This window comes from Typopeltis vanoorti, chromosome 7 (assembly GCF_054136105.1).
Source record: "Typopeltis vanoorti isolate ZY-2024b chromosome 7, IOZ_Tvanoo_1.0, whole genome shotgun sequence".
Taxonomy (NCBI): Eukaryota; Metazoa; Arthropoda; class Arachnida; order Uropygi; family Thelyphonidae; genus Typopeltis; species Typopeltis vanoorti.
Window position 1 is genome coordinate 60,865,546 of NC_143555.1, and position 27,666 is coordinate 60,893,211.

The following is a 27,666-nucleotide window of genomic DNA, read 5'->3' on the forward strand; positions in this document are numbered from 1 at the left end:
TTCCCATGATTTCTCAACTATTTGTCGTAAAGTGAAGATCTGATCCTGACAGACTCTTATTTGGCCTGAATCCAGCTTGTTCTTCACCAAGCTTTTCTTCCACAATTCTTCTCAACCATTTCTCAAGTATACTGGCATAAATCTTGCCAGGAACACTCAGTAGGGAAATACCTCTGTAATTCTCACATTCAGTTTTATTTCCCTTTTTATATATGGGTACTATGAGAGCTCTACTCCAATCATCGGGAATTCGTCCCTCTGTCCAGGCTTTCTGGACTATGCAGTGCAGCCACTGTAAGACTCTTATACCACCATACTTCAGCATTTCTGGTCGAATATCATCTACTCCTGCTGCCTTTCCACATTTCAAGCCTTTGATGGCTTTTTCTACTTCAAGTATGGATATGTATTCCAGACTGCATGCCTGTTGAGTGTTTTTTTACCACTGTGCTGTCATCATTTAGTCATCATCACTGCTTGTTTCATTTAGCAATTTTACGAAGTAATTACTTCCTATTTCAAGGATATCTTTTTCTCCTGTTTTCATGTCACGTTTATCATCTCTAACTCCTTTTACAGCACTCTTTCCTCCATTTCTAAGCTTCTTCAACAACCTCCAGAATATCTTACCACCGTCTTGATATTTATTTTCTATGTTCTTGCCAAAGTCCTCCCATGACTTTTGTTTAGCTAGTTTTACATAGTCTTTAGCTTTCTTACATTTGTCTCTGTATTCTCTAAGAACACAAGCTGACTTATTTGCAAGGAACTTTTGATATGCTTTCTTCTTTTCCTTCACTGCCTCTTTAACTTCCTATATCCACCATAGGATTCTGATCTTTCTACCATCGCAGACAACCTCACCACATGCCTCTCTGGCTGAATCAATCAATGTTTTCTTCAGGATTTGGCACTGAATCTCCAGGTTTGGTTCCTGTTCGCAAACTCTTTTATTTTCTTGAATAATGTTTGTGTATTTTAGTCTACAGTTCACATCTGAGAGCTGCTCAACTTTTATTCACTTTAAAACTTTCTTACATGTTATTCTTTTGAATATGAAATTCAATTTTATCCTACTCAAGACTAAATAGTGATCAATTCCAATTTCAAATCCTCTGTACACTCTGGTGTCCTGCACCAGGGAGAAAACATCACTATCAACAATAACATAGTCAATTAGACTTTTCTTATTCCTTGTCTCTTCTCTCCATGTGAATTTGCACATTTTTATGTTGGAACATGGTGTGTTAGTAATAACTAGTCCATGTCCTGAACAGAAATCCAACAGGTATTTGCCATTATCATTAGCTTTGGTCTTTTCTCCAAATTTTCTCAAAATATTTTTGTATGTCAGACAATCATTTCCTACTCTGCTATTTAGATCCCCAACAAGGACTAACTTTTCCTTTTTTCCTCCACTTCTACTTTAGTAGATCCTTCTGTGGGACCATAGGCACAAATATGTCTCATTGTCCAATTCCCCATTCTGATATTTGCCCACATCACTATACTTGAGACTGCTTGCCATTCAAGAAGATTTGCCTCGTCTTTTGTGTTGAATAGTATGGCTACTCCTTCTTTTTCCTTAACTGTCATTGCCTGAATATAACATTTTGTATTTTGCTCAGAAAGATCTCACCAGTTTTTGTCTTTTTTGTTTCAGTCACCCCTATTATGTCAATCTGGTACTTATCTAATTCCTCAGCTAGCTCCATTTCTTTGCCATTCAGGCTTCTTATGTTGATAGTACCGATCTTTAACTCTGGTGATATTGAATTGGGGTGTGCTTTCAGATTTGTTCCAGTAGCTGACTTTTCGCTGTTCGCCCTGGTTCCCTGGCAAAAACAATGGGCCTTTAAATGTTAAAGATACCAAGCTATTTTAAACCTGGTTTTACTCCATTTCCCAAGTAAGTAAACAGACAAACAAGTTAAGTTTGCGCCTGCATGTCTAGCTGACCCTGCACGTATTGCAAGACCAAGGCAACTCATAGTAAAAGTAGAATAAGCTCTGATCACTAATCTTAATATTTACCCTTAATGCAAAGCACATCTCCTGGAGGAGATGTATGATGCTTTGTATTAAAGGCAAGGGGCCACTACCCAGACCGGTTTCGACCTTTATTGAGGTGTATTTAAGTAAAGAGCTGTCTAAAAATTAGGACAATCCCTAGACCACTCAATAGTGGCTGAAAGACCGTCCAACTCAGCATTGTTCCACTCAGTGACAGGCTCACCCTGTCACCAAGAAGAACTTCTCAGCGTTGGCTCTACCCAGTGGCAGGCTCACCCCACCACCAGCCAGAGCCATAATCTCAGTGGTGGCCCTACTCAGAGACAGGCAAAAACCTATCCCCAAGCAGAGCCTCTCAAGGCCAGCCCCCACCAGTTCCAACCCCCCATTGAGGTCTCATCAGTGGGAGCCAGGCTAGAAATACCAAGATTTTAGTAATACAGAGCTTATAAGTATTTTACCAGAACAAGTTACCATAAGGTGTTTTAACCTTATTAAATAAAAATCTCAGGAGGAGATATAAATGTAGTAAGTATTTTACCTTGGGCATAATAAATGTTAAAGATACCAAGCTATTTTAAACCTGGCTTTACTCCATTTCCCAATTAAGCAAACAGACAAACAAGTCAAGTTTGCACCTGCAAGTGTTTGCAAGTCTAGCTGACCCTGCACATAGTGCAAGCCCAAGGCAACTCATAGATAAAGTAGAATAAGAATATATGCATCAGATAACAATCATGTTTTTTCTTTACAGTCAGAGCATCGACACTCATCTGACCAACTCTCCTCCTTTATCCAGGTTGGGACTAGCATCAGATCCCTAAGGATTTCATGGCAGCTTTTTAATTTGCTTCCTGGCAAATCAGAATTAACTTACAGCAGTGTTAAAGGACTTTCGTTCATCATTAAATCCCAAAACATTAATGGTTGACTTCGAGAAAACAACTATCAATGCTTTTTCTAACATATTTACATCAACAACTATAACAGGTTGTTTATTTCTATGGTACAAAATCTATATTGCAAAATTGTTGCCATTGGTTTGAAGTTACACTATCAAACAGATGCTGAATTCAACCCAAAAATTAAATGCTTCACACCATTAGCATTGTTTCCAATGCTAATAGAGAGGGAAATATTACAGAAATCAGGGTACTATTCTGAACAGTTCATGGAAAAACCTGATCCTCTCTCTAAATTCATCTGAACTACAGCTAGCCAGTAATCACATTACGTATTTACAGCAAACACGCATGCGTGATAATGAATAGTCTCTGTCACTCGAATGTGTAACCTTAGCTACTAGATTGTTTACAAAGATTTTATGTTCCTTTCAATTTGCATTTACTAGTTTTTTTCATGCTTTTCCGTTACGCCTTGAAAAAGCTAGACAGTTTGCTAGCGAAACTGGTAGGCAAAGAATGTAAGATGTTTGTATGCATTAAATATGTCAGTATTAAAACAATAAGTTTGTATGTTTAATTTTCAAACGAGCAAATATGTTCAATTTAAAGAGTTGTCATTCCATTGTATAAGACCCTGATCAGACCACACTTAGACTATTGTTCTCAAATTTGGTCCCCAGGATTTGAAGGGGATAAATTAACTGTGGAAAGGATGCAGATGCAGATAACAATGATGGTTTCAATGTACAATGGACTGTACAATGTTAATTATGAAGATCAGCTGAGGGAATGTGGAGTGCAGAGTTTGCTGAATAGAAGGAGAGGTGATATGATTGAGACTTTTAAACTATTGAGAGGCAGTTACAGGGTAGACATTGGGGAGTTCTTTCACTTTGGAGTAGTGGGAAGGAGCGATGACAGGGGGTCATCCCTGGAAAGTATGAAAGGAAGCTGTGAGTAAGAGGATGAGGAGTTGTTTCTTTGCATGGTGGTTGGTTGAACCTCGAATGCAGTGCCTGATAGAGTGGAGAGAGCAAGAACGAATTAACCCCTGAGTTCAAGGAGTGGTATGATAGACTTTGTATTTCCTAGAAAGGTCCTCCTGCAATGAATCTCTTGACTCCATGCAGGCCTGAATAATAATAATAACCATCTTCCTTTCACCCTACTCCTCATTCCATGATGTAGTTCCAAGCCCTCTCTCCTAAGCTTTTCATAATCACTAGGGCCGGTTTTATCATTAGGCAAACGTACGCAATTGCTCAGGAGCGCTAAGACTTCAGGGCACCAGATTTTGCTACATAGTTCGGGGAAAAATTACAACCTTCGAAAAAAATTAGTAAAACCTTCATTAATAATAAAAAACTGAAATAAGTCAAGCCGTCCTTTTCCCTTTCTCTATTTCTTTCACTCCCCTGCTCTTTGTATACTTAACCTCAAATGCAGAGATTTTTCCTCCTTCTGGAAAATAAATAACATTAAAAAAATAAATTTTTTTAATGTTCATAATGATATTATTTTTATAAATATCCACATGTGTAGGTGTATGTGTGCTTGTGTGAGTATGACAAAATATATATACAGAGACAATCTATAGGGGCATCTAAATTTTCTTTGCTTAGGGGAATCGGATACTCTCGGATCGGCCCTGATAATCATCAATCTTGTAGTTCCACATATCCTTTTTTCACAGAAGTCATCTGGCTGGCCACCACCTAGGTGATTACTTCATAATCACTCTCAGTAACTTGATTGAAATGTAAACCCCCCCCCCCACACACACACTCAAACAAAATGACCATGCAAAACTAAAAAACAGCAGTTACTACTGTAAATAATTTGTAGCCTTGGAATGATGTCCTAGTGATTTCTTTCATTCGTAACCATTGTGAAAAATTTGAATTTTCTATTTTCATGTTCATTAATTTAATTTGTATAATTTATACAGAATGTCTTTATGGTTGTTAATTTTTATTAACAGTGAATAATAATAAATAAATAAATTTTATATTAATTTATTTGCACTAAGATTCCATGTGGGTTAATGGAAGGCATGTTGAAAATATTATCTCATATACTTATAAATGGCTATGATGCATGCCGGATTACATTTGCAGATGATACATAATAACTACTGATTATGAAATTTTTCAAGGTCATGAATTCAATTTTTAGAAAAACATGACTATAAGAACTTGTAACACTAAAGACCTGATCAGTAGTAGAAATCATATATCAAATTTCAAATTTTAGCATGCCGGTAGCATTAGAGTATCTGTCAAGGAGAGCAGGTGTGTTAACATTTAGCAAAGATGAGACACATCTTCTTTTCCAATATAAACATGGAAGAAATACAAAAAAAATTCATAATATGAAATTACACAGATTCATAAAAGCACCAATTTGTAGCACTGCTCTTTGTGAACGTAACGCATGGTCTCTCTCTCTTGTAAAACAAGATATTGGAAGAAGAGACCCATTTGAGTAAGATTGTTGTAATTTAAAACTGGATAATGAAAATTAAATGGAGGGAAAGTAACCAGTGTGAAGCCACTTTGATGCATAAAAGAGAATAGAAATATCATTAAAATAATGTAAAATCAAAGAGGAAAAGAAAATTGAGAGGGAAATATTATTATTATCCTAATTATAACTATAGAATAACACATATGTCACAGTAAATAACTTTTTTATTATGTAAATTTATCATATTATGTATCATAAGACATCACCAGTACAACTAATGAATAACAATAGGAATTGAATTCAAAAAACAAAAAAATAGTAGTGTGCATTTTTAAATTAGACTCCCTTTATGTATACAGTTGCATATTCATAGATTAAAAACTACTGAGCTGAAATTAAAATTACATAAATTAAAATATAGCAGATAAATTATTGAATACAATTGAGGATAACAATAATAATAATAATAACAACACACTTTTGGTATAGTGAGAGAGTCATTTCGATTAACAATTATGGGTGTAAAAAAAATAAAAAATAAAATTATTATCCTAAGACCCCACAGAGTCACAGACTCATCTAGTAGATCTCTTTTGTAATACACACATCTCATCATACCATACCTTAAACGCATTCAAATTCTTTGCAGATACCACACTCTCAGGCAATGCATTGCAATCATTCACAATTCTATGCAAAAAAACTTCTCACTACCTTGCTTATACAGCTTCCAGGGATGACTCCTGTCCTCCCCCAATTTCTACCATTTTATGAAAAGTCTCTTCACTGTTAACCTACAACAACTAGTATGTCTCTATCATATTTGTATGTTAATGATACTGGGTTGAGTTTGACTAGTGATATCCAGCTGTTTGCAGATGATGCAAAACTGGGGAGAGCAATGCACAGTAAAGGAGATGTTAATGCCGTACAAGAGGACTTTAATGGACTGCATGAATGGGAAGGTAAGTGGAATTGTCAATTCAATGTTGCCAAGTGTAAGGGTTTGAGATTTGGTAAGCAACGATGGGATGCTAAGTATACACTTGGTGGGGAAACTTTAATGTAAGTAGAGGAGATGAGAGATCTAGGAGTGATAGTGGACAAGAACCTGAAATTCAGAGGCCACATTGCACAAGTTGTGAAGACATCACATCGGATAATGGAAATGATGCAGAGGACCTTGACATGCAGAAATAGAGATGTTATGATTCCATTGTATAAGGCCTTGAGCAGGCCTCATATGGATTATTGTGCTCAGATTTGGTCGCCGAGTTTTTCATGGTGATGAGCATACTGGAAAGTGATCAGAGAAAATTCACAAAGGTAGTCAGTGGTCTTTGGAATGTGGAGTATGAGGACAGATTGAGAGAATGTAAGTTGCAGAGCCTCATGAATAGAAAGAAGAGGGTGGGGATATGATTGAGACATACAAACTAGTCAGGGGTTGCTATCGGGTCAACATGGAAGAAATTTTTCATAGATTGGGAGAAGGAAGTAGAACAAGGTGCCATCACTGGAAACTGTAGAATGAGGGTGTGAACAGAGGAGTGAGTTCTTTGCATGGAGGGTGGCTGGTGATTGGAATGCACTGCCTGAGTGTGTTGTGGGTGTAGACACATTGAATCAGTTTAAGGCATGGTTGGATGAGCACTGTGTGCAATAGTGTAACCTCCCACGATCAGACTCCATAGAGGTCAAGTGAAAAATAATAATATTACCCCCCCCCCCCGTTTCCTGCCAGCTACTAGACTCTGCAAATTGCATCATTTCAATCTTTCGTCACATTCAACATTCCAGAGATCAGAAACTATTTTTGTCAATCAGTTCTGGACCCTCTCCAACAACTGTTAATCCTTTTGAGAACCAGGTGACGAAATCTGTGCACTGTAGTCTATATGTAGCCTAATCAGAGTCTTCTACAATGGAACCAGAATCTCCTAACTTCTACAAGTCAGTGACCTCCACATCATTGGCAGAATTCACTGTGCTGTCACAATTTTGGCAACATGTCTCCTAAACTTTATATCTCTCTCTCTCTCTCTCCACCATCACACCCAGATCTCTTATTTCCTCTACTTGCAGCAACATATCCCCACAAAGAGTAAATTCCTGGCACATTCTTTCAAAATATGCAGTGATATATCATAAAGTTTCACAGCCTTATTATCATATTTGCTTAATTCTCAATATACCTCTTCCTAATTCACAGTCACGCCCAGATCTCTTATTTCCTCTACTTGCAGCAACATATCCCCACAAAGAGTAAATTCCTGGCACATTCTTTCAAAATATGCAGTGATATATCATAAAGTTTCACAGCCTTATTATTATCATATTTGCTTAATTCTCAATATTCTTAATTATCTCTTCCTCATTCACAGTCAGTCTCTTGTCCTCCTCATCCACTGCTCTCAAACTCTCCCTGATGTCACATTCACAAGGATAAAAGACCTTTATGATCTCCTCATTAAATATCTCAACTATATCCTCTGCAGCAGCTGTCCTTATACCATTTTCTCCAATCAATGCCATCCCACCATAATCATTCATTTTTTGCTGGCTACATATCAAAAGAACTTCCTAGGATTTTTTTTTTGGCTTCATTAGCTAACTTCTGCTCATAATGAACTTTTGGTAACCTTAGCAACTGACCTATCCTCCTCCTTATGTGTTCTTTGTATTACCTCAGGGAAATGATTATTATCACTCCTCTTATGTTGCCATTTTTCTCTGTATTAATGCTTAACCTCTTCATTCATTCTTTTCACACCTACCTTATTTAACCTTCTGACCTTTAGACATTAAATATATCTTCTACTAGATATTTCTTGAATATCACCCAAGCAGCATTGATCTCCTTTCCATCCAACTTCTCAATGCTACAGCTGCAATCTGTCTCCTGAACTTCTCATAATCATGAACTACAACAGCCTTGTAGTTCCACACATACCCTTTCCTCATGGGGTTGGGAAACACCCAAGTAATCACTTAATGGTCATTCCCACAACTGGAGGGAGATTTGCGACTTCATTTATAATACCATCCTCTGATGAGATGATCAAATCCAAAACTCTCAATCTTCATGTGCCCTCAAAAAACTCAAGAAATTCATTTTATTTTCTTCCAGGCGCTATCTTGTCATCCCAATCTGTAATATGATATTGGGATACATCTCAATCTGTATTAAAATTACCCATAATGATTGCCCTTTTCCCAATTGCTTGGCTAATTTGCTTAAACATTTCCTGGTCACTACTCTCCATATTACCAGGTCTACAGCAACATACAACGAAGTATTTCACTCTATTCGCCTCTGATCTCACACCATATTGCCTCAGAACTACTACTACCACTATTTTCCCCTGGCATCTCCATCTTGTATGGACATAAATCATTTTCTATCATCAATAGAACTCCACCTCACTTTTTATCTTTACTATCTTCACGAAATAATCATAACCTTCCATCTCTATTCCTGTCAGAATGTCATCCTCATTGACTGAATGAACTCAATTAATGCAACCATTTTATTTCCTTGGTTCTGACACTTCTAGCATTAGTATACACACATAATAGCTCTTTTCTCAATCTATAACAAGTTTCACTGATACCACTTATTAGATGTGATGTCTTTATACTTAGCTAGCTTGGCTGGCCGAGTGGTTAGCGTATCCGCTCTCCAGCCAAAAGGCTGCGGGTTCAAATCCCACCATGGGCATGGATGTTTGTGGAAATACTAGTGGTAGTGGTCGGCGGTAGATGATGTTGGTGTAGTTGCGGTCGGTGGGTTGATTGAGTGGTGGAGATAGAGTAGGTGCCCTCCTTCGATGAGTCTTTGGACTCCCTGGAGGTGTCAAATAATAATAATACTAATTTCTTTTTCTCCTTACTTATCCAGTAACCTCTTCAAATCCAACTGTTTTTCCTATATCAAAGGTCATCCCATTCTCTTCTTGCTACACAGTTATTCACATCCTCTTGGAGCATCAACCTTTCTCACACTGTTTTCCCCTGTCTGTCCTGAGTCTCCTCATTTCTGTGTTTGTCTTCTTCATTGGTTCTCTCATTCTCTACACTCATGTTACCCACTTCTTCATTCATAAGCACCACATCTCTCCTTCCTTACTCTCACACTCTTTCATATCATAAATGTGAAATAGGGAACAAGCAATCAGGTTTTGGTGTGAGTCATTTGAAGAGACTGCTGCTGCTACTTGCTCAGATTCATTCTCTGCACTCATTACTCTCCCCTCCAGCAGTGGCAGGCCCTTCAAATGATTCATACCAAAACCATTCAAATGTGGTCCATCACTCTTATGCATCGATTCTTCCTTCATACTCCTTTCACACATTAACAAACTGCATTCATTTCTCTTCACACATTTCTGCTAACACATCATTCATAATTCTTGTTGCTCTATGAATCATCTCATCAGTGTCATACCTGGGAAACACACACTCACTACCTTTCCTACCACACTATTACCTTTTATCCTTCTCAACAACCTCCTGATATCCAATCTTACATTCTCTTTGTTCCCAGTCAAACAGAAAGGACAAGATATTTCATGAAGTACAGAAAATGATTTTCGAAAGAAATGTGATAGGTAGAGTAGCATGTGAGGCTATAAGGCTGAATAGGGAACAAGCAATCAGGAAATCAGAATGTTACAACTATTCCCAAATAATGTTTGGGAATAGTTGTAACATTGTAACACTGTGTTACATTAATAATGTTTGGGAATATTTGTAACATTGTAACACTGTGTTACATTAATAATGTTTGGGAATATTTGTAACATTGTAAAATTGTAACAATAGTTGTAACAGTTGTAACAAAAGTCTCCCTAATTCCGAAATAAGGGAGCGGAATTGGTGGCACAGACAGCATCAGCCTGGCCAAAAATTATTGGGATCACTGAGACATTATTGACAGAAGGGAATATAACAACAGGAATAGAAGTCGCTGGATATAGCATTTTTCGTCAGGATAGGAGGGGAAAGCGTGGTGGTGGGGTACTGCTTATGATAAGTGACGACTTATGTCCTCTAAGAGTGAAGGCTTTGGAAGGCAGTGAGACAAATGATTTTGAGAGCATATGGTGTGAGGTAGCGGTAGGCAAGACAGGATATTTAGTGGGGTGTTGCTACAGACCCAGGAGCACAGAGGATGGGGACCAGGAGATGTTTAGACAGCTAAGTTTGGCAAGTGCAAGAAGAATGATTGTTATGGGAGATTTTAACTACAGTAGTATAAATTGGAGAGAGGAAGATGCATGTAGCAATAGGGGAATGGAATTTCTAGAATTCTTGAGGGACAAATGTCTTAGGCAACATGTAACAGAGGGAACAAGAGGTTCAAGAATTTTGGATTTGGTTATAGCATCAGAAGAGTTGATAATAACTGAGTTGACATCTCTCCCACCAGTTGGAGAGAGTGACCATATGGTTTTGACTTGGAAAATGAATAGACATGCAGGAGTATCAAAGAGATGGGAACTTATGGGGAATTATAATGCAGGTGATTATAATAGTCTTAGACGTCAACTTCGGGAAATTTCATGGAGGGAGGAATTGGAAGGCCGGGATATCATTAGTGCATGGGAAATTGTGAAAGAATATTTGTTAGCAGCAATGGTAAGTTGTATACCATGAGTGAACAAGAGGACACAATTTGGAGTAAAGTGGATGACAAACAATATTAAACAGGAATTACAATAGAAAAAGAGGCTATGGAAGAGATATAAGGGGACAGGTGAAGAGAAGATGCATGAAGAATATAAGACACAGGCCAGAAGAGTGACCTAGTGTGGTAAGGAAAGTGAAACTGGAATACGAGAGGAGATTGGCCCTAAGATCCAAAGAAAATCCTAGGGAATTTTTTAGCTATGTGGCCAGTAGGAGGAGAAATGACTGTGGAAGAATGATATTGTGGTATAAAAATGGGAATAGAGTGACTGATGCAGAGGACATAGTGGAATTGTTCAATGAACACTTTATTGGAGTAATAAAGTGTCCATTGAACACTTTATTTATAATAATTTTAGTAATAATAAAATTATTACTAAAATTTTAGTAATAATTTTATTATTATTAAAATTTTAAATTAATTATTTATTATTAATTATTAATTATTTTTAAATTAATTATTATTATTAAAAAAATAATAATTTTAGTAGTAATAAAACTTTAGTAATAATAATAGAGGGATAGGGCTGGTTCGAGGTTTAGAGGTACAGGAGGAGAGTGTGTTTCAAATACTGAGTACTCTGGATGTCAGTAAAGCTTTGGGACTGGATGGTATTTCACCACGAGTTTTGAGAGAATGTGCTAGGGAACTGACAGTGCCTTTAACCTGGCTTTTCAATGAAAGTCTGGCTTCAGCAAAGGTGCCCAGGGAATGGAAGGAAGGTAAGATAGTGCCATTGCATGAGGGTGGTAACAGACTGGAAGTGTCTAATTATAGGCCAGTCTGTGTGTCATCAGTAGTTGTTAAGATCTTGGAGAAAGTAGTGAGGGACTGTATACAGCATTGGGCAGATGAAGGTAATGTTATCTGTGAGAGTCAACATGAATTTGTGAAAGGGTGCTCTTGTTTTAGCAATATGCTAGCCTTTTATAATAAAGTTACAAGAACATTAGATGAGGGAAAGGCATATACTGCAATTTTCTTAGACTTAGCAAAGGCATTTGACAGGGTGCCACATGATAAGCTGATATTTAAGTTGCAGCACATGGGTCTGGATGTCAGATTGGTCAACTGGATTCAGGATTGACTGTCTCATAGGTATCAGAGAGTTGTGTATGGTGGAGCAGGTTCAAGGAGGCAGAGGGTTACAAGTGGAGTCCCACAGGGCTCAGTACTAGGACCTATATTGTTTAACCTTTATATCAATGACATTGCCAGTGGGTTGCAAGGGGTTATTCAGTTGTTTGCCGATGATGCAAAGCTAGGAAGGATTATTAGTAATAGTGCAGATGTGGTAGCCCTGCAAGAGGATTTGAATAAGCCAGATAGTTGGGCAAATGAATAGGGGTTGTCAGTTTAATGCAGCAAAATGTAAGGTCTTGAGGTTTGGGAAACATCGATGGGATGCAGCATACTCTATGGGAGGAGTTATGCTGGAGGAAGTAGAGGAGACAAGAGATCTGGGGTTGATGGTTGATAGAAACCTGAAGTTTAGGGGACATATTGCAAAGGTGGTGAAGGTAACACAGAGGATTGCTGCAATTATGAGAAGGACACTGACCTGCAGAGATAAGAGGGTTATCATTCCGTTGTATAAGTCTCTGATCAGACCACACTTGGACTATTGTTCTCAGATTTGGTCTCCAGGATTTGAAGGGGATAAATTAACTAGGATACAAAGACAGATGACAAAGATGGTTTCAGGACTGTACAAGGATAGTTACGAGGATCGGCTGAGGGAATGTGGACTGCAGAGTTTGGGGATAGAAGAAGGAGAGGTGATATGATTGAGACTTTTAAACTGTTGAGAGGTGGTTACAGGGTTCACACTGGGGAGTTCTTTCCTTCAGTGGGAAGGAGTGATGACAAGAGGCCATCCCTGGAAGTTACGAAAGGAAACTGTGAGCAAGAGGGTAAGGAGTGGTTTCTTTGCGTGGAGGGTGGTTGAACCGTGGAATGCATTGCCTGATGGAGTGGTGGGAGCGAGAACGGTCAATGAGTTTAAAGACTGGTATGATAGACTTTATGTTTCTTAGGGGGGGGACCTACCCTCAATGAGTCTTGACAGACTTTATGTTCTTAGGAAGGACCTCCCACGATGAGTCTTTTGACTCCGTGGAGGCCTGAATAATAATAATAATAATAATAATAATGTTAATGGCAAAAAAAGAAGCAAATGATGATAAATATTATTTTCTGTGACCATGAAGATAATGTCGTTACTTACACCTACTATCTTATTAATTAATATATGAACTAAAGCATACACTTACATTTCATACCAAATCTCTCATATAAGTATTTAGAGTCTTTACTAAACTGTCCATAACCACCTTCTGGAAAAGCATAGTCATCTTCTGGTAATCTTGACCAATTTCCTAAGAGACCTGATGTTTTGTTCTAGTATATTCAATAGAAACGAAATAAAAACAAAATTAATATTTCTTCATTTAAATGAAGTTTCTTAAGTTGAAAAAAAAAAATTCATATAATTTCCAAACTTCACGAATAGTATAAGATATTTATACCGAGTTTTACAAATAGATTTATAAATTGAAGAAGTTTGTGTTACAAAATTTCCGTGTGTGTGTGGGGGGGGACAAATCCCAGAACATGCCCCTACTCAACATCAACAAACAGAGTTCAAGATTGGTACTATCAACATAAGAAACATTAATGTAAAAGAAATGGAATTAGCAGAAGAACTGGAAAGTACCAGACTGACATAATAGGTGTAACAGAAACAAAGAGTGCAAACACAGGTGAAAACTTTCTAAGTAACAAATACAAAATGTTATATTCTGGCAATATAGCAATCACAGAAAAGAGGGAGTAGCTGTAGTACTCAACACTAAATATGAGGATAATCTTCTTGAATGGCAGGCAATATCAAGTAGAGTGATGTTGGACAAATATCAGAATGGGGAACAGAACAATGAGACTTATTTGTGCCTATGGTCCCACAGAAGGGAGAAATGTTTGTTCTATCAAGGAAGAAATGGAGGAATTTTTTGAGGCATTAGAGAAGGCAGCTTGCTCAATGAAAAAGGAAAAACTGGTCCTTGTTGGAGATCTAAACAGCAGAGTAGGAAATGATTACCAGATGTATAGAAATATTTTTGGAAAATTTGGAGAAAAGCACAAAGCTAATAATAATGGTAAATATCTGCTGGATTTCTGTTCATGACACGGATTAGTTATTACTAACACCATGTTCCAACATAAAAATGCACACATATTCACATGGAGAGAGGATGCAAGAAATAAGAAAGAGTCTCATCGACTGTGTTATAGTTGATAGCAATGTTTTTCCAATGGTTCAAGACACAAGAGTATACATGGGGTTTGAAATAGGAAGTGTTCACTATTTAGTTTTGGCAGGATAAAACTGAATTTCATACTGAAAAGAAGGGTGTGTAACAGTGGCGGCTGGTGAAAATTTTAAGTAGGGGTGCTGCATATACAAAATAAAATTTTAAAAAAATTATTTCTTTCCTAATCAGTAACCAATTTATTAATAAATAAATTTACATGTTAAAAAATTGCTTTATTAAAAATATTTCACCCTCATCACGAACGAACACCAATAATAAAAGTTTCATATCTCACAGAAATAACGAGTGCGAGCATACGATACACTGCCCAAAGAGCAGTGTCAAGTGTAAACGAATATCAGCGAGTCTACCTGCAATTGGTGCGATCATTCTCTAACTGCTTAGATCGCAATTATCATTTCGTGTAACAATAATTGAAAAAATATAATTCTTTTCATATTTTCAACAGTGACACTCATCATAATTCAGCCTTGTCTCTATAATAAATAAATAATTATATGTTATTTTAACAAAATAAAATAAGATTGCAAAAAATAGTTCACCCTTTCATATCGCACAGAAATAATGCGCACAAGAATATGATACACTGCCCAAAGAGCAGTGTCAGATTCACTAGTTACTGAAAAGAAGGGTGCAATGAGAAGTGCAAACGAATATCGGCGAGTCTGACTGCAATTGGTCGAATGTGATAATATGGACACTGCGTTAGAATGCAGTGTATTTGTTTCGTAATCTAAAGCATTAATCGAACATTTCCAATTATTAACTATTCAATCAATGTCGAAACATAAGCTGTAACCTTTAACATGTTATATTGCATTTATATAATGTTGTAAGCATTGTTATTATTTATAAACACAAACAAAATTAAATTTTTTCATTTTTTCCTTGTGGGTGCTGCATTGTCGCAGTGCTTATATACGGGCCGCCGCTTTTGTGTAGGAAAGTTTTAAAATGAGCAGCTTTCAAAGGTGAACTGTTGTAGACTGAAATACACAAACATTATTGAAGAAAAAATGAAAGAGTTGAAAACAAGAACTAAACCTTGGATAATCAGTGATTGATTGATTCGGCCAGAGAGGCATGTGGTTGAGATTGTCTGTGTAAAATAGATATATAGAAATAGAATAAAAAAATCAGAACTCCACGGTGGACTCAGGAAGTTAAAGAAACATTCAATGAAAAGAAAAAAAGCATATTATTCAAAGTTTCTGGCAAGTAAGTCAGCTTGTGCTCTTAGAGAATACAGAGAAAAATGTAAGAAAGAAAAACACTGTGTGAAACTAGCAAAATACTTTGGTAAGAACATAGAAAATAAATATCAGGAAGGTGGCAAAATATTCTGGAGGCTATTGAAAAAGTTAAAAATGGAAAGATAGAGCACTGTGAAAGGAATCAGAGATGGTAAAGGTGACATGAAAACTGAATAAAAATATTTTTTAGATCCCTGGAGTAATAACTTTGAAAGACTGCTAAATGAAACAAGTAGTGTCAGCATGATGGCAGAAAACTCCCAACAGGAATTCAGTCAGGAATACATATCTGTACCTGAAGTAGAAAAAGTCATCAAAAACCTGAAATGTGGAAAGGCAGCTGGAGTAGATGAAATTATTATTAATATTATTAACATCTGACCTCCATGGAGTCAGAGATTCATCGTGGGACAAACACATTTTTGCACACAGTGCTCATCCAACTGTTCTTTAAACTGATTCAATGTGTCTACATTTACAACACACTCCGGCAATGCATTCTGTTCACCAACCACTCTCCATGCAATGAATCTTCGCCTCACTCCTCTGCTCACACCCTCCTTATACAGTTTCCAGTGATGGCCTCTTGTTCTACTCCCTTCTCCCATTCTATGAAAAACCTCTTCCATGTCCATTCGATAACAACCCCTGACCAGCTTATATGTCTCAATCATATCGCCCCTCCTCAATCTTCCTCCTATTCAAAGACCACTGACTACCTTTGTGAATCTTCTCTGGACCCTTTCCAACATATCCTCTTCACCATGAAAATCCAGCAACCAAATCTGTGCACAAATGAGTATTTGTTTTTCTTCAAATCAAGAGGTGATTGCAGCTATAGAGGGGTATTTTGCAGGTCCTACTGAGAACCACTACAGGCTGTGGCGCACCCAGGGAGGGGGGGACAAGGAGCCTTGCCCTCCCCCCCCAAAAAAAAAAGAAAAAAAAAAGAAAAAGGAAAAACACAATAGAAAATTTTCCAAAAATCTTTTCCTAATTAAAATTCATTTTTTTATTTATGTTGCATAGTGTCTTCTATTTCTATACTTCATATGAATTAGCGATCATTGCAGATGCTCATCGGTCATTGGTCATATGCGATGCGTAGTGTGTATTCTCAAATCGTCTACTCAACTCCCCCCTCCCTCCCCAAGATTAAATCCTGAGTGTGCCACTGACTACAGGGATGGGATAATGGTGCTGGAGCATTATTGCTGGAATAAATGTATTTGTCTTAAGGGAGATTATGTTGAAAAATAAAAATAATTTTGAAATTATAAATTCCTTTTTTCATTGTTAGGCTGAGAACTTTTTAAAGCACCCTCATAGACCTGATAATGTGGATGGTAGCGACTATGAAATGTGTAATCAAATTTGTCAAGAAAATAAAAAAATGTTGATCATCTCATCTGAGGATGTAATTATAAATGAAGTGTCAAATCACCTGCCAGTTGGCAAGAGTGACCCTGAAATTAATACCTGGGTGGTTGCCAAGTGGTTGATTATGAAGTGCTTAGGAAACAGCTTGCAGTGTAGGAAGAATGAGGAGTTAGCTGGAAAAGAGACCAATGCAGATTGGAGGATATCGAAGAACTATATAGTAGAAGCAATGTCTAAATGTATTCCAAGGGTCAGAAGGTTAAATAAGGTAGGTGTGAAGTGGATGAATGAAGATATTAAGCATGTGAAGCAGAGAAAAATGTCATTATGGAGGTAGCATAAGAGAAGTGGTAATAACTAATTCCATGAGGATTACAAAGACCATGCAAGGAGGGTGACATGGCTGGTAAAGATAGCAAAAGTAAAGTGTGAGCTACAGTGAGCTAATGTAGCCAAAAAGAATCCTGGGGAGTTTTTTCGATATGTAGCCAGCATAAAAAAAAAAAAAAGATCATGGAAAGATGACACTGATTGAAGAAAAAGTACAACTGCTACGGAAGATATAGTGGAGATACTTAATGAGCAGTTCATAAAAGATGACATATCATCATGCATCTTAAGGGAATGTTCCAGGGAATTGGCAGTAGCATTGCCATGCCTGTTTAATAAGAGTCTTACAATAGCACAGGTTCCAAGTGAGTGGAAGAAGAGGTAAAATTGTTCCAATGCATAAAGGTGGTAATAAAGCTGTAGCTTCAAATTATAGGCTGGTCTGTGTATCTGGAGTTGTAGTGAAGGTCCTGGAGAGATTGATGAGAAGTAGGATACAGAAATGGGCTGATAACAGCAGTATTCTCTGTGGTTATGAGCATGGATTTGTTAAGGGGAGATTATGTTGCACTAACTTACTTATGTACTATAACAAGGTGACAAATACCTTGGACAGGGGAGATGCATATACAGTGGTGTACTTTGATTTTGCAAAGCATCTGACAGACTGCCATATGACAAGCTCTTAAATAAATTGAAACCTATGGGATTGGATAACAGACTTCTGTGTTGAATCAGTGACTGGCTGTCAGATACGTATCAGAAAGTTGTACATGGGGATGCAGTATCCCAAAAAAGAAAGTTTACCAGCGGTGTGTCGCAGAAGTCAGTTTTGGGGCCATTGTTGTTCAATTTGTATGTTAATGATACTGGGTTGAGTTTGACTAGTGATATCCAGCTGTTTGCAGATGATGCAAAACTGGGGAGAGCAATGCACAGTAAAGGAGATGTTAATGCCGTACAAGAGGACTTTAATGGACTGCATGAATGGGAAGATAAGTGGAATTGTCAATTCAATGTTGCCAAGTGTAAGGGTTTGAGATTTGGTAAGCAACGATGGGATGCTAAGTATACACTTGGTGGGGAAACTTTAATGTAAGTAGAGGAGATGAGAGATCTAGGAGTGATAGTGGACAAGAACCTGAAATTCAGAGGCCACATTGCACAAGTTGTGAAGACATCACATCGGATAATAGCAATGATACAGAGGACCTTGACATACAGAAATAGAGAAGTTATGATTCCATTGTATAGGCCTTGATCAGGCCTCATATGGATTATTGTGCACAGATTTGGTCACCAGGTTTTCATGGTGATGAGTATATGTAGGAAAGGGTCCAGAGAAGATTCACAAAGGTAGTCAGCGATCTTTGGAATGTGGAGTATGAGGACAGATTGAGACAATGTAAGCTGCAGAGCCTCGTGAATAGTAGGAAGAGGGTGGGGACATGACTGAGATATACAAGCTAGTCAGGAGTTGTTATTGGGTTGACATGGAAGAAATTTTTCATCGAATAGGAGAGGGGAGTAGAACAAGAGGCCACTACAAGAAACTGTATAAGGAGGGTGTGAACAGATGAGTAAGGAGAAGGTGGTTGGTGATTGGAATGCATACCTGAGTGTGTTGTGGATGTAGACACATTGAATCAGTTTAAGATGCGGTTGGATGAGCATTGTATGCAAAAGTGTGTGTACCTCCCACGTTGAGTCTCTGACTCCATAGACTTTATAATAAGAATAAAGGTCTTTCATTGTTGTGAATGTGATATCATGGAGAGATTGAGACCAGTTCATGATGGCGACGGGACTGACTGTAAATGAGCAAGAGGTGTATGGGAAATTGAGCAAAGTTGATGTTAATAAGGCTTTGGGACTTGATAATATATCATAATATATTCTGAAGGTATATGCCAAGGAGTTGACATCTGCCTTGACATTTTTTTTTAAATATGAGTCTTGCACTGGGTTCAGTTCCAAAGAAGTGGAAGGAGAGTAAGATTGTGCTGCTTCATGAGGGAGATGATAGAACTCAGGCATCAAATTATAGGCCTATCTGTGTGTCAGGTGTTGTGGTTAAGTTGTTTGAGAAGCTGGTGAGAACTAGGATTCAGAATTGGGTTGATAACAATGGAATTATCTTAGATGGACAGCATGGATTTGCTAAAGGGAGGTCATGTTTTAGTAATCTACTTACTTATTACAATAAGGTGATGGCTTGATTCAATAGAGGAGAGGGATACACAGTAGTATACTTAGATTTCGCAAAGGCTTTTTATAGATTACTGCATGAAACGTTGATAGTCAAACTGGAGCAGATGGGGTTAGATATTAGATTAGTGGATTGGATTGGAAACTGGCTATCTGATGAGTATCAGCAAGTTGTGTATTGGGAAGCAATATCCAGGAAGAGGAACGTCCCTAGTAATGTGACTCAGGGATCTGTTTTAGGGCCATTGCTGTTTAACTTGTATGTTAATGATACCGGCAAAGATTTGGATGGGGATATTCACTTGTTTGCACATGATGCAAAGTTGGGATGAACTATGAAGAATAGAGAAGATGTTGTGGCCTTATAAGAAGACTTGAATAAACTGAGTGAATAGCCACAGAAATGGGGATGCAAGTTCAATGTTGCAAAATGTAAGATTTTAAAATTTGGGAAACAAAGATGGGATGTAGAATTTATGCTTGGTTGGGATATATTCTTGGAGGTAGAGGAAATATGGGATCTTGCAGTGAAACTGGATAAGGATCTGAAATTTAGGGGACACATAGCCAAAATTGTGAAGACAACACAAAGGCTTCTGGGAATTATGCGGAGAACACTGACTTTTAGAAGTATGTAGAGTCTTGTTTTATTGTATAAGGCTTTGATTATGCCACACATGGACTACTGTGCCCAGATTTGGTCACCTGGTTTTCAAAAGGACAAAGATATGTTGGAAAGGATCCAGAGGCAACTGACTAAGTTAATTTTTGATCTCTGGAATCTTGAATATGAGGAAAGGTTGAGAAGATGCAATTCGCGGAGTTAACTGGATAAAAAGAGGAGGGGGGGCCTATAAGTTGGTAAGGGGTTGTTATAGGATCAATGTTGGAGAGGTTTTTACAGAAAACGGTGGGAGATCAGGGAAGAACTAGAGTCATCCCTGGAAGCTGTATAAGAAGGGTGTGTGTGGGGGGAGGAGGTGAGAAGCAGGTTTTTTGTATGCAGAGTTGTGAATGATTGGTATGCCTTGGTTGAGACAGTGGTGTCTGCAGAGAATTTGAGTGTGTTTAAGGCATGGTATGATGAGCTGTGTGTGTGTGTGTGTGTGGCAAAAGGACCTTCCAGATGTGTCTTTGACTCCATGGGATCTTGGGATAATAATAATAACAAACCATTTACAGGATTTATGAGGAAAAAATAGGTCAAATGGATGAATCTCCAAATTTTGAGGAAATATCTACAGGTAGGAGAAAGAAGGCCACATTTTATGTGTGAATGGGTAAAGAGTTTATAGATTGAAGTGAAACCCAATATTATAATAAAATCTTTTCAAAAGTGTGGCATCAGTAATTCTCTTGACAATACGGAGGATGACTTATTATTTCAAGATAGTGATGACTCGGTTTCTGATGAAGAATCAAGTTCAGAAAATTTTGAAGATGAAAATGAATAAAAATTTGAAAAGAAGTTTAATGAAATTTTTAAAAATCATTTTGTTTAAATTATATATATATATGTTAGATTTTTTAATGATTTGATGAATTTTTTAATAATTGTATTTTTATCTAAGAAAAGATAATACATTTATTAAAATTTAAAATAAAATAAAAAAATATTTACATGAAAAATTTGATCCATAATTCATGCATCTGATACTGCAAAAAATACTTTTTTTCCCCAAAAAAATTCGACATGAAAAATGTAATGCATCCAATACAATGGTGCATCTTATAAAGTGAAAAATAATGTAATTGCCGATTAGAAGAACTTTTTCTAATGCTTTATTCAACTGGTTCCCAAGTTAGTTGATTTTTGAAATGGGCAAGCAGGTATCATTCTCCTGGAAACACAGGGTTTTTTTTGTCCATGTGAACAAGAAAATCAACCACAGAACCCCCACTATTACAGACAATAAATACATTGTGAGAGGGTAAAGACCATGAGATAGCAACACCATCTGTCATCTCTTCATTGGATGCTGTTTATAATTAGTGATAGTGTTGGGCCACTTATATATGATTGGCCTTGCCTACTCCCTATAAATGAATATAAGACATTAGCAGATTTATTTATTTTTTTTATTTATATTGCGCCTTCCAATTGCGCCTCCATAGCGCAATAGGAAGAAAGACGGTACGTTGTGCCCTTCGATTAGAAAAGGCCTAAGTTCGATTCCCATCATGACGGGAGGAATCTTTATATGGACTTTTTCAATTGAAGGTGAGTTAGTTGATCTCATACAGAGGTAGCAGGGATTTTTTTCTCCCGGAAACTCAGGTTTTTCATCCTGCATACAGACAAATCGGCCCTTCAGAACACACGCAATTTACAGACAAAAATACTAGCTGTGGTGGTGTTGTGGGCAGTAGATGTAAGTGATTGGTAGTAGAGGTTCAGTGTAGTAATGGAGACGGAGTGTTGTATAGTAGGTGTCCTCCCGCGATGAGTCTTCGGACTCCTTGGAGGTGTCATGAATAATAATAATAATAATAATTTTCTATCTTTGATAAATGAGTAAGGCTACAGCTACAGTCTTAATGCTAATAAGTGCATATTACAGAGTGAAAGTATAGGGCTGTGTACTGTATTTGTGAAAATGCACTTAAGGAGGTGGATGAGATATGGAATATGTAGAATATGTAGATAGATGACTGAGATCTGAAATTCAAGGTGTACACTATAGATAGTTGCAACTACACAGAACATTGCTCCTATGATAAGAATGACAAGTAGAGCTAAATAAGATTGTTTCCTACACAGTCTGGATCAGAGTACTCATGGACAATTATGGCATATATTTGGTCACCTGGTTTCACTGAAATGAGGAAACTCTGGAGATGATTCACAAATGAATGACTAGGACAATATCTAAAGCATATTGATCATAGAAGAAATGTAAACTGCAGACTTTAGTGGATAATTAGAAAAGAGATAATATAATAGAGACTTCATCCTTAGAATGTCAGCCCAACAGACAAGAACATCCCTCACATTGTTCTGCTTCAGTCATCCTTACCTTATGTAGTGCCTGTGTGCACATATTAATTTGTTCACTGTTCCCTGACAATGGCAGTTTAACTTTGCAGAAATACTGGATATTAATTTAAAGTTATTCTAATTAATATACGTTTATTACAACTTCCTTAAATATTATGGTGTGGTTGGCTGAGTGGTTAGCGTATCCACTCTCCAGTGAAAAGGTTGCAGGTTCGAATCCAACCGTGGGCATGGATGTTTGTCTGTGAAAATACTAGTGGTGACGGTTGGCAATAGATGGCACTGGAGTAGATCAGCATTTCTCAAACTTTCTAAGCCCAAGGATCAGTAAAATGCCTAAAACAATTCTGCGAACCACTAAGTTACAAAGGCATAGTTGGGGGGGGGGGGAAATCCTCGCCTGGCGGCACCTTTTTTGGTGATTATGAAATCTTGCCTTACTGTCTATAAAACAGCAACTGAGTGATGAAATAGACTTCGACGATGTGATCGACGATTTTGCGAAAACAGAAAAGCAAGAAGTTGAAAGTTTATTTTTCTCTTGGTTTGACTATAATAAATTTAGTTTAATCCTTTATCCAAGTGTGTGCAAACAAAGTTTTCGCCTGAAAGTATTTTCAGGACTGGGGTAAAGTGGTACAACACCGGGCAACTCCTTGCAACACTCCTATCTCAGTATCTCCCATAATGCAAAACACATCTCCTTGCAGATATGTATAATGTTATGCATGAAGGGAAGGGCCACTACCCAGACTAGTTTCGACCTTTATTGAGGTCTCTTCAGTGGGAGCCAGGCCCAGAGACCTCAATAAAGGTCGAAACTAGTCTGAGTAGTGGCCCTTCCCTTCATGCATAACATTATACATATCTGCAAGGAGATGTGTTTTGCATTATGGGAGATACTGAGATAGGAGTGTTGGTAGTTTGCTCCACCTTTGCAAGGAGTTGCCTGGTGTTGTACCACTTTACCTCAACCCTGAAGATACTTTCAGGCACAAACTTTGTTTGCACACACTTGAATAAAGGATTAAACTAAATTTATTATAGAAAAGCAAGAAAAATAATATTTTAGAATGTTGGAATTAAAGTTTTACTTCAAAAATAAACATAGTGTTTTTATTTTATTTCCCTATATGTCGTTTTGACTTTTTGTGATTTTTTAAAAAAATTCTATGTAGGAGTTACGAACATTTCGGGAAAACTGTGTCATTTATAACATAATAAATCTAAAAGTATGTTTTGAAAGATATGGCAACGTAATTAATTAAATTGAAGTAAACGATTAAAAGTGTATCATCATTGAACAAAGTTTTAATTTTTATTAAACAAATAAATAAGATGATATAATTATGTCACTACTTACTTTTAATGAGAAGACTGAGCTTCTCGGCCCTTGCAGAGTTGCTGGATATCTGGTTCAATATTGGTCAACTTCAGTCGAAGATCGGCACATACACTAAGATGATTCTGTATTTTGTTTTTATTTCAAGGAGCAATGAAAATCCTTTCTCACAAAGATAGGGTGTAGAAAACTGGACAATTTTCAATGCTTCTTCAGATAATTCCGGAAATTCACTTCTCACTGAAGATAAGATCCAAAATCGAGCTGAACCAAGATCACGGAATTGCATTTTAAAGCCCCACCGTCACTTAAAATCTCAAGTAACTGTTCTTTTTTCAATAATGAGAGGTCGTTCTACTGCAAGCCTGAAAAGGATCGCAAACCCACAGAAATTTCTTATAAAAGTTATTCGGAAAATATGGTTCAAAATTCCATTTCAGATTTTTGAGGTGGTCACAAACCCTTTCCACAAACTCAGAATGAACAAAAATATTATTTTCCACTAAAAAGGATTCCAATGTTGAAAAAGGTGCAAATTGTCTGATTTTTACATAATTAATCCAGAAAACCAGTTTTTTCTTGAATGACTTTATTTTGTCGTAGGCATCAAGAACACTTAAAAAATTTCCCTGAAGGGAGAGATTTAGTTCATTTAATTTCGAAAAAATGTCTGAAAGATAGGATAGTGTTGATAACTATGCTTCGTCAACAAGGAGTGATGCAAAATCAGAATTATGCTCATTTACAAATAATAAAACTTCATGCCTTAATTGAAATAACCTTGTTAGTACTTTGCCCCTGGAAAGCCAATGAATTTCAGAATGAAACAAAAGTTGTGTATATTCACTGCCCATTTCATCGCAGAGTACTGAAAATAACCTGTTATTCAGCAGTCGAGCTTTAATAAAATTAACTAGCTCGACAGCATTGTATAGCACAGTTTTAAATTCTGGTGGCATTCCTTTGGAGGCTAATGCTTCCCTATGTATGAAACAATCCACCCAATTCATATCTGGAGCTACTTCTTTGACCTTAGAAACAACCCCATTATGCCTGCCTGTAAGAGCGCTAGCTCCATCCAAACAGAAGCCTATATATTTTCCCCACTGGATCCCTTTGTGTATTATGTAATTATTGAGAGTGTGAAATATTTCTTCTCAGTTGTTCAGAATGACCAAGTTCTACAAAACAGAATAACATCATTAATGCTGTTATCATGCGCATATCTTACATAGTATATTAACTGCGCATCATTTGTAACATCAATAGTCTCGTCTATTTATAACGCTTAATAAGGGCGCTTCTTAACTCTTTCGATTAACTGAGATTCTACGTCATCTGCCATATCATTAATTCTGTGACTGATAATGTCATTTGAAAGAGGAATCAAATCAACATCTTTTAATAACTTGTTGCCAAACATAGTTTTTACCACATCTTTTATAGCTGGAAGTAGTAAATTTTCCCCCGATTGAATGAGGTTTCCCTGTTTTCACTATGCGCAAACTTAAGAGATAGGATGCTTCCAGTGCTTTGCTATTAATGTAACCCATGGCTGAAATTATATCTTTCCCATGATTTAATGTCCCTAAGCATCGTTGAAAAAAATTCAATTGGCTTATTTTTCCCATCACAATGTTTAGTTTCTAAATGTCGTCGGAGTTTCGCAGGTTTCATGCACTCGTTCGACAACACTTCATAATACAAAACACATTGAGGTTTCTCTTCACTTTCATCTCCACACCAAGTAAACCTGAATTCCAAATATGAACTGTTATATTTCCTACTGTATTTTTTCTTTGAGCTGCTTGTTTCTTCTACTTTAATAGTATCGGATTTACTCGCCGTTACAACATGTGTATTACAATTAGGATTAGCATCACCTGTTTCATTTGCTCTTCTTTTCAAAGTCCTAGTTCTAAGCCACTTTTCCATTATTAAAAAAACGTTTCCGAAAAATATATAAATATATAAATACTGGGGTTAACTCATGACACACTTTGTTTAAGTATCACTTAGCACTTCTGATGATATACTGAACCTTGGTTGAAGGAAACCTTCAATAATAAAAATCAATACGCAACAAGCAATTGGTTGATATGTGGGTAACATATGTTCACTTCAAATCTGACAAAACAGCAAGGGAAGGCAGAAGCAATAAAACTATATTGTTTTTCACTTTACCCCTCTTTTATTATTTGTCATTCTGCAGCTACAAATTTAGCGGCGGAATGAAGAATAATAAAAGACGAATAATAAAAGTGAAAAACAATATAATTTTATTGCTTCCGCCTTCGAACATTCTGACGTTATTTGTTGGTTTTTTTAAGGCTCCATTTTGTTTTAAATAATTTTTACTTACTTATTCAATTTTCATTTGTTTTATTTGGATAATTAAAAAATATATATTTATTTAATTAATTTAAGTCTGCCTGAGCACCACCTGTTCCATCGTTGCAGACTACCTGTGGTCCGTGGACCACAGGTTGAGAAACACTGGTGTAGATGATGCAGGTAGTTGCAGTTGGTTGATTGGTGGAGATGGAGAGTTGTAGAGTAGGTATCCTCCCTTGATGAGTCTTTGGACTCCTTGGAGGTGTTACATAATAATAATAATAATAGCAATATCATTGTGGAAGGAGAACATGAGGCCATCCCTGCAAGTTGTATAAGGATGATGAAAAAAAAAAAAAGAGTGAGAAGTGGTGTAGAATATTGTCAAAGTGTGCTGTGAATGCTAGAAGTGCAAAGAAATTTAAAGTTCAGTATGATACATATGTTGCTGACTGAATGACACCTGCAATCGCTATACTAAGTCCAAGGAGGTTTGTTATCATAAAACTTCATAATTATGCATTATGGTATAATAAACAGAGAAAAAGAAAGTAAGAATTGTCTCTCCTTTTTACATACACTAGTGATGAAATTAAGAGAAGAAACCAAAGGACAGTATCAGATTTGATTTAAATCTTATAAATGAAGCATTTAAAGTAGAAGTCAGAAAGAAATTGAAAAGCTTGAAGAAGACAGGAAGAAAATTAGAACTATGGGAAAAAAACAAAATATACAGTCATAGAAGCAGCAAAGAAGATTGTAAATGTTTTCAGAAGTAGCTATTCAAATAGCAGATCAAAGAAGAAATATGAAACTTCTGAGAAACAAAGGTTTAGACAACTGAGTGCAGATTTCCAAAGACAAGCTAGGAAAGATAAGGAAAAACATCTAAACAAAGGTGCAAGGAAAGTGAGGAAAGCAATATTATGGGTAGAACTAGAGATCTGTTTAGAAAAATAAATGATGTTACAGGGAAGTTTATCCCTAGATTAGGTGTTGTAAAAAGTAATTCAGGTAAATTTCTGATAGAAGAAAAAGAAGCAGCAGAAAAAAAAAAAAAAAAAAAAAAAAAAGATGGGAAGTGTATGTAGAGAATTTGTACAAGAAAGATAATAATATTGAAGGAGAATTTGAAAGGAGAGAATTAACTGATGAACCCATGATAATGAAAAGTGAGGTGATATCAGCAATGGAACAGCTGCAAAAAGGAAAACTCCTGGAGCTGATGATGTGTCAGTGGAATTATTGAGAGCAGCTGGGATGAAGTAGTGAATATAGTGACGGAAATTTGTCAAGTTTTGAAAGAAAATATACTGGCCTAGACAGGGTCGTCGCCAGATTTGATCACGCCCTGACAATTAAATGGCAAACAATTAAATATCACCCCTGATGGATTATAAGACAAAAATA

At 36.9% G+C, this 27,666-nt stretch overlaps 1 protein-coding gene across 2 annotated transcripts in view; it reads right to left on the bottom strand.

Moving 5' to 3' along the window:
* The window catches only part of mesh (sushi domain containing 2 mesh), a 373,145-nt gene that overhangs the window by 148,825 nt on the left and 196,654 nt on the right, over positions 1–27,666 (bottom strand). For both annotated transcript variants that reach the window (XM_090395295.1, XM_090395296.1), the window contains exon 16: positions 13,350–13,476. In XM_090395295.1, the coding sequence (XP_090251421.1) occupies positions 13,350–13,476 (127 nt within the window). The remainder of the gene's footprint in view (positions 1–13,349; positions 13,477–27,666) is intronic.